Source organism: Trichechus manatus, unplaced genomic scaffold (genome assembly GCF_000243295.1).
Source record: "Trichechus manatus latirostris isolate Lorelei unplaced genomic scaffold, TriManLat1.0 scaffold00071, whole genome shotgun sequence".
Lineage (NCBI taxonomy): Eukaryota > Metazoa > Chordata > Mammalia > Sirenia > Trichechidae > Trichechus > Trichechus manatus.
Window position 1 is genome coordinate 12,065,868 of NW_004444007.1, and position 8,124 is coordinate 12,073,991.

At 47.8% G+C, this 8,124-nt stretch overlaps 1 protein-coding gene across 2 annotated transcripts in view; it reads right to left on the reverse strand.

The window, feature by feature from the left end:
* The window catches only part of CASP6 (caspase 6), a 17,105-nt gene extending 8,981 nt beyond the window's left edge, over window positions 1-8,124 (reverse strand). The window contains exon 1 of one of the 2 annotated variants that reach the window (XM_004380236.3): window positions 8,056-8,124. In XM_004380236.3, the coding sequence (XP_004380293.2) occupies window positions 8,056-8,083 (28 nt within the window). In that variant the 5' untranslated portion in view covers window positions 8,084-8,124. The remainder of the gene's footprint in view (window positions 1-8,055) is intronic. The other variant, XM_023734800.1, reaches the window with a different exon arrangement.

Sequence of the window (8,124 nt, forward strand, 5' to 3'; positions counted from 1 at the left end):
ATACATCCTTCTCCAGCTCTGTCCAGAACCCTCTGTTGTGATCCTGGTCAGAGCAGTCAGTGGTGGTAGCCGGGCACCATCTAGCTGTACTGGACTCACTCCGGTGGAGGCCTTGGTAGATGTGGACAATTAGTCCTTTGGACTAATCTTTTCTTGTATCCTGTTCTCCTCATTCTCCCTTGCTCCCGAAGGGATGAGACCAGTGGAATATCTCAGATGGCCGCTCACAGGCTTTTAAGACCCCAGACACTACTCACCAAGGTAGAATATTGTCTTTATAAGCTGTGTCATGCCAGTTGAGCTAGATGTTCCCCGAGACCATGGTCCCCACAGCCCTCCACCCAGCAATTCAGTCCCGCAGGGAGTCTGGATGTGTCCATGGGACCTCCATGACCTTTCCTTGTACAAGTTGTGCTAGTTTCCCCTGTATCGTGTACTGAGATGACATGGATTTTGCATCTCCCGAATGACACACGTGCATTTATAACCCTATGAGAGCCCTCTGCTCCCTGCTATACGTCAGCCCTCCCTACCCTCTGGACAACCTTCCACTGACCTCCTGTCTACTCTCTAGAGGAGTCCCTGGGTGGCACAAATGATTAAGTGCTTGACTACTAACTGAAAGGTTGGTGGTTCGAATCCACCCAGAGGCCTGGCGATTTGCTTTCAAAAGGTCACAGCTTTGAAACCCTATGGAGCAGTCGCACTTTGCACACATGGGGTGGCCATGAGTTGGAATTGACTCAGTGGCAACTAACAACCACAACTAGGCTCTAGAGCACTGTTCCACATCTGTACTGTCTGATACAGTAGTCACTACCCCCACGTGGCTGCTGAGGACTTGAAATGTAGCTAGTGCGGCTGAGGAACTCAATTTTTTACTTCATTTAATTTAATGTAAATTTAATAGCCACACGTGGCCAGTGGTTTCTGTACTGGACAGCACAAGGAGTCTAGCATCTTCTACAATAGGGGCCCATCTACTCATGAATCTGTTTTTAGTTGACAAACTTAATAGCTTAGAGGGGAAAGAGAAAGTAATGAAAAAACAGAAATACCAACAGCACAGCAAGATGCACCCCTCCATTGAGGCCTGTGAAGGAAGCCTGACCTTCAAGAGTGGATTCCTACCCATTACCTCCTAGCCCAAAGGGTCATGTCCCTGTCTCTCCCCTTAAGTCTCCGGCTGACACCCGACTGTTCTACCCTCACTTCTCTGTGGTAAAAATACACCCTGGGACTGAGGGTGGGGAGGTGAATTCAGCTCAAGTTTCTCTTGGCTGGTCACTTTCAGCCTATTACTCCTGGAATTCCTCCATCTGGAATTCCCAACATTCCCTCTGAGGAATTCCTCCATGAGGGAGTCCCAATGTTCCCCTGCCCAAACCAAAAAGCAAACCAAACCCACTGCCGTCAAGTGGATTCCGACTCACAGTGACCCTATAGGACGGAGCAGAACTGCCCCATAGGGGTTCCAAGGAGCACCTGGTGGATTTGAACTGCAGACCTTTTGGTTAGCAGCCGAACTCTTAACCACTCCGCCACCAGAGCTCCTTCTCAACCTTATGCATTAGAATTTCTGGCATGGGTGTTAAATGCAGATTCCTGGACCCCAACCCAGACTGAGTCAGAATCTTGGAAAAGAAGGTGACCATCTGCATTTTTAACAAGGTGATTTTTACTAACACCACAGGTGGAGAGCCAAGTGCAACCTCTACAACACGCCTTCCCCACTCTCCTGAGGTTTCCTACAGAGACAACCACACCACATGGGAGAGAGCTGATAGACCTGACCCTTGTCCTAGGTGATCACAGTCACTCTGTACTTCCTACTCCACACACTGCGCTAAGGAGACAGACATTACGTGGATTTTCACTCCATCCGTTTTCAAAAAGCTGTCCTGGATCTACCTCCTTTTCATAACTTTACCTCTTTATCTTTAAACCAATGATGTTGTAGTTGATGCGTGCCATTGAGTCAATTCTGACTCATAGCGACTCTATAGGACAGAGCAGAACTACCCCTTACAGTTTCCTAAGCTGTAGTCTTTACAGGAGCAGATCTCCAGGTTTTTTTTCCTACAGAGCCACTGGTGGATTTGAACCACCGACCTTCTGGTTAGCAGCTGAGCGCTTAACTGTTATGCCACCAGGCCTCCTTAAAACCAATTAGTCTGTAGAGAAATAAGATAACTTCAAACACATTATGTCTGAAAGCCAACAATCCCCTCACCTGCACAGCCTGGAAAGCACCAAGTCTCTTCCTTGGCAGAGAAAGTCGCAGCAGCCCTAGTAAGCTCACCCTCCTCAGGCTTTTGCATCTTATCAGTTGTTGAGCTAAGGCGGTCAAAGTGTACTTGGGAGGAAGGACCTGTGCCAAATGGCCGCTCACCAAACTAACAAGTCCCTGTAGGTGAAAGCACTGGAGAAGTATGCTTGATTGCATCGTTAAAGCTCCAGTTCTTCATATTCTCAAAGGAGCGTTACAATTCTTCCTGTCGTGTGCCACCAAGTGGATTCCGACTCATAGCAATCCTACAGGACAGAGAAGAACTGCCCCATAGGGTTTCAAGGCTGTAATCTTTATGGAAGCAGATCCCCAGGTCTTTTCTCTCACAGAGTAGGCTGCTGGGTGTGAACCGCTGACCTTTCGGTTAGCAGCGGAACGCTTATCTATGTGCCACAATTCTTCTTAGCTAGATGTAATTTAAGAAGTTTGGGTTGTCTTAAATATTGCCCTTGGCTTAGTCGAGTCCTACACGTCTAACAATGCCTAGCAGATAGTTTTAGGGTACCTGCTCCAGATAATCTGTTTAAAATAACATTCTGTTTCTAATTCACACAATATTCAAATCTGAGAGAGGATTTTTTATTTTTATATCATCATTATTATTTTTAATGCTATGGATGTGGCAAGAAACTGAGCTCTGGAAACTTGGTCTGGTCCCGACCACCTCTCCCCTCCCTCAAACCTCTCTGACCCTCAAGTTCCTTTTCTGTAAAATAAGGGACACTCTTTATTTTAGCACTAATGTTTTAAAATTCTACTATAAATGTGTATCCTGCACACTGCAGCATGAATCAGTGACCAGGTCACATGGCCATTCTAGCAAATGTTGGGTCAGAACAGAAAACCATGGAGACAGACTTTAGAACCTAAGTGCCAACACCTTCCTGGAGTTGATAAACTTTACCCACAGATTCCAGAGAAAATAACAAACTGTGACCACAGTCATGGCCACCCTAAGCTGTACGTATTGAGCAGAGAACCATTCAGGAAGGGTATACTTTAACAAATATCATTATACTACAAGAACACAAATAAACTGCCTAAAACCATAAATGGCTTTGCTGATGTGGGGAAAATAAATTTTAATGAAGAAGACTGCAGCAGGATGGAATGCTTTTATATGGTCTTTCTCATCATGGTCTTCAACTCCCACCAAATGATTGGGTAGGATTATGCAAATAAGGTGCTTGTGGCCCACCAAGGGGATTGGACAGCTTGCTAATAATGCAAATAAGGTGCATTGCACCCTTGTGGGGGCGGGACCATGCAAATAAGATATATGGAACCCTAACGAGGGGATTGGTCAGTTTCCCCATCCTGCTAGGCTGAAAATGAGGCATCCCAGAGGTGGGAAGGGGGTACCTCACCACCACCAAGAAGAGATGGGAATGGAGCATGTCCTTTGGACCCAGGATCCCTGTGCTGGGAACCTCCTAGACCCAGGAGACAGAGAAGGAGAGCTAGAAGGAGGGCAAGAAGCAGCAGCAAAGACACGGTGGCAGCAGAACTAAGAGACCAGCAGGAGACAGCACACTAGACTTCCTGATCCCCAGAGCGAGAGAACTGAGTGCCTTCAGGCAGGAGGCTTGCTGGCAGACGAGAGTGCCTCTAGACACTTGGCGAAGCTAGGACTGCTGACACAGAGAGGAAGAGAGCTGAGAGCCTTCAGACCGAGGCCTCCTGGCAGAGTGGGGTGCCTCTGGCCACTTATCAGTGGAGGTAGACAGCTTTGTAACACTTGCTTGAGCTGGGCAGAGACCAGGCCAAGGGCCAGAGAGAGACCTGCCTGTGAGCACGGCTGAGAACAGGCTGTCCTGATTGAAGAACTGTATCCTGAGTATTTCCTGATCTTGAATTGTAACTCATTACTTCCCTAAAAAACCCCACAATCGTTGAGTATGGTCTGTGAGTTCTAGGTGGCCATTGCAACGAATTATTGAACCCAGCAGAGAAGTAGAGAGTGCCATGGGAGGGACAGCTGGTGTCAGAATTAGTAAAAAGGCTGGAAAACCAAACCAAACTAAACCCACTGCCATCGAGTTGACTCTGACTCATAGCAACGCTATAGGAGAGAGTACAACTGCCCCACAGAGTTTCCAAGGAGCGGCCGGTGGATTTGAACTGCGAACCTTTTGGTTAGCAGCCAAATGCTTAACCACTGTGCCACCAGGGCCAGGAGGAGGTATGTCTGACCTCCACTTCATAGGAATTAGCCTTGGGCTGTTGATCTTGGTTCTCCTTCTCCCTTGTAAAGTTAGAGGAAGTCAATGCCTCCACCTCGCCATTTTTACAAACATAATCTACATAACAAATTTATAAATTCCTGTTTATCTGCAATCTGTTTATCAAAAACGTTGTCCATCATTAAACCTGATTCTTGGCCTCTTCTTACTTCTTGCCTCTGATGTAAGCATTTTTCCTTTCTACCATAATGCAACCACCACCTCTTTGTTCTGTAAACCAGTTTAACTTTTATAAAACCAATCACTTCGTTTTCACCTCACCCTAATTTGATAATCTCTACAGACAATCCAAGAAGCCCTGGTGGCACAACAGTTAAGCACTGCTAACCAAAAGGTTGGTGGTTTGAATACACTCAGCAGCTCCTCAGAAGAAAGACCTGGCAATCTACTTCTGTAAAGACTCCCACCCAAAACCCACTGCCATCGAGTTGATTCTGACCCATAGCACCCCTATAGAACAGAGAAGAACTGTCCCATAGGGTTTCCAAAGCTGTCAATCTTTTTTTTTTTTAATTGTTGTGCTTTATGTGAAAGTTTACAATTCAAGTTAGTCTCTCATACAAAAATTTATACATACATTGTTATGTGACCCTAGTTGCTCTCCCTATACTGTGACAGCACACTCTTCCTTTCCACCCTAGATTTCTCACGTCCATTCAACCAGCTCCTGACCCTCTCTGCCTTCTCATCTCGCCCCCGGACAGGAGCTGTCCATTTAGTCTCATGTATCTACTTGAGCTAAGAAGCACACTCCTCATGAGTATCATTTTATGTCCCATAGTCCAGTCTAATCTTTGTCTAAAGAGTTGGCTCGGGAATGGTTTTAGTTTTGGGCTAACAGTCTGGGGGCCATGTCTTCTGGGGTCCCTCTAGTCTCAATCAAACACACAGAGCAGCTGGTAGGTTTGAACCACTGATCTTTCAGTTAGCAGCGGAGTGCTTAACCACCACACCACCAGGGCTCCCTGTACAGCCAAGAAAACCCTATGGAGAACTTCTGCTGTCACATAGGGTTGCTGTGAGTTGGAATCGACCGGACAGCACACAACAACAGATAATCCTACCAGCTATAGCTGTTGAAGTTTGGCACTTTATCTTATCTCACTCAGCTCCACACCCCATGAGGCAGGAATGGAGAAAGTGGACCTGGCTGGTTCAAGGTGAGAGCAGTGGAGTTGGGACTGAAAACCGGGTCAGTCTGTAGATTCCAAAGTCTTTGTGCACTCCCAGTTACCGTGCTATATCCCTCTCACCAGAGAAAGAGAATCCAGTTACTTTTCTAAACTACGTGTTCATTTCTCCTAAATTCTCGGTATTTACTGTCATCGTCTTCATTCACTGCCATGTCTATAAAAATCCACCCATGTTCCCCGTTTGTTGCTGGGTGCCGTTGAGTCGATTCTGACTCATAACGACCTCAAGTGACAGAGCAGAACTGCTCCATAGGGTTTTCTTGGCTGTAATCTTTACGGAACATAAACAGAAATTCTCGCAATTGGATAAACAAGCAACATCATGGTAAATGAAGAAAATAATGAAGTTGTCAAGGATTTCATTTTACTTGGATCAACAGTCAATGCCCATGGAAGCAGCAGTCAAGAAAACCAAATGATGCATTGCAAAGGGCATATCTGCTGCAAAAGATCTCTTTAAAGTTCTTTTTAAAAAGCAAAGATGTCACTTTGATAACTAAGGTGTGCCTGACCCAAGCCATGGACTTTTTAATAGCCTCAAGTGCACGCAAAAGCTGGACAAGGAAAAAGGAAGACCAAAGAAGAACTGACGCCTTTGAATTATGGTGTTGGTGAAGAATACTGAATATACCATGGACTGCCAGAAGAATGAACAAATCTGTCTTGGACGAAGTACAGCCAAGAACGCTCCTTAGAAACAAGGATTGCTTACTTTGGACATGTTATCAGGAGGGACCAATGCCTGAGAAGGACATTATGCTTGGTAGAGGGTCAGTGAAAAAAAGGAAGACCCTCAACAAGATGGACTGACACAGTGGCTGCAACAACGGCCTTGAACATACCTACTATTGTGAGCATGGCACAGGACCAGGCAATGTTTCCTTCTGTTATACACAGGGTCGCTATGAGTTGAAACCGACTTAATCGCACCTAACAGCAACAATCTTCAGGGAAGCGGATCGCCAGCTCTTTCTCCTATGGTGCCTCTTGGTGTATCTGAAGCACTAACCTTTCGGTTGGAAGTGGAGCACTTAACCATGTGCACCACCAGGGCTCCTTCTTCCCTATTTAGTAATGCTGTATGTAATAAGCCATGTCAGTCTAGCACATACTCTGGAGAGGGGGGAGGGGAGAACAAGGAAGGAGCAGGCCAGTCAAGGAAAGGAACGAGATGAAGGGTGAGGGAGGTGCAGGCACGAATGGCTAGGCATCCTTGACAACTGCCCTGGCTCCGCACCCCTCACCAGTTGTTCCAAAGTTGGAAATGGCCGCTGGTCGGTGCACTGTCCCTCCAGGGCACAGCTGCTCCCCTCACCACCGTGGTGTCTTCCCCGACTTGCCTCTGGGGCAAGGCTTGTTTTGTGCAGCAAAGAATAAACATCTAAAACAAATGGCAGGAGCACCTGGGTGGCGCAAACGGTTACTAACTGAAAAGGCTGGGGGTTCCAACCCATCCAGAGACACCTCGGAAGACAGGCCTGGCTATCTGCTTCCAAAAGGTCACAGCCTTGAAAGCCCTATGGAGTGGTTCTACTCTGCACACACGGGGTCGCAACTGGCAACTAACAACAATAAAATATTAGCGTTTCAGCCCTTTTTCACTTTTCTAAACTATCAGTAAAATAAGTGACAGGAAGAGCGTTCTAAACTAAGCATTTAGTGGTTGATTATTTTGCAGAGGAAAAGTTACTGTCGTTTTAACTCAAATCGACAAATATTTACAGGTTTCTTGGTTGCAGGCCATGGAATTGGAGCGGTATTGCCCACGAAGTCCGGGCTTTTGCTTCCAGCTTAGGTCCGGGGGTACCCACGCGCCTCTGCCCGGCCACTCGGTCAGGCTATTACGCCTCCAGTATTACATTAAATAACCACTTCTTTTCACCGAAAAGTGCGAATACAAAACAAGACTTAACCTCCAAAAGCCAGCTTTTCATATGACCGGCCGCTGGGGACACAAGGACCAGCGGGGCCAGGTTTTTAAAGTTTAAATGTCGTCAACGCCTGGAAGGAGATCCCTGCCCGAGGACAAAGGCGGCACGGGCACGCCCCAGAGACGGTCACTGGGCGCCGCTACCCAGGCGGCAAGGAGACGGCGACGAGGTTCCCGACTTTGTTTTTCTGGATCAAAAACCTAAGCTACTCCCCCCAGCCCCAGCCCCCCAACCCCAGTGGACCTGAAAGCTTCCCTCCAAGACCCGCAACTCCTCGCTCCTGTCCAGGGAAGCCGGAGAAGCCCGGGCCCCCGCTCCCGTCCGCGCGCCCGGGCCCGCGCGCCCAGCCCCGCCGCCCTGAGGCCCGCGCGTGGCGCCCCTTCAGCGCCCCCACCTACCTACAAGCCGAGCCCCGCGCGAGCTCATCTCGGCCGAGCGCGAGGACGACCGCCCGCACCGACTCGGCT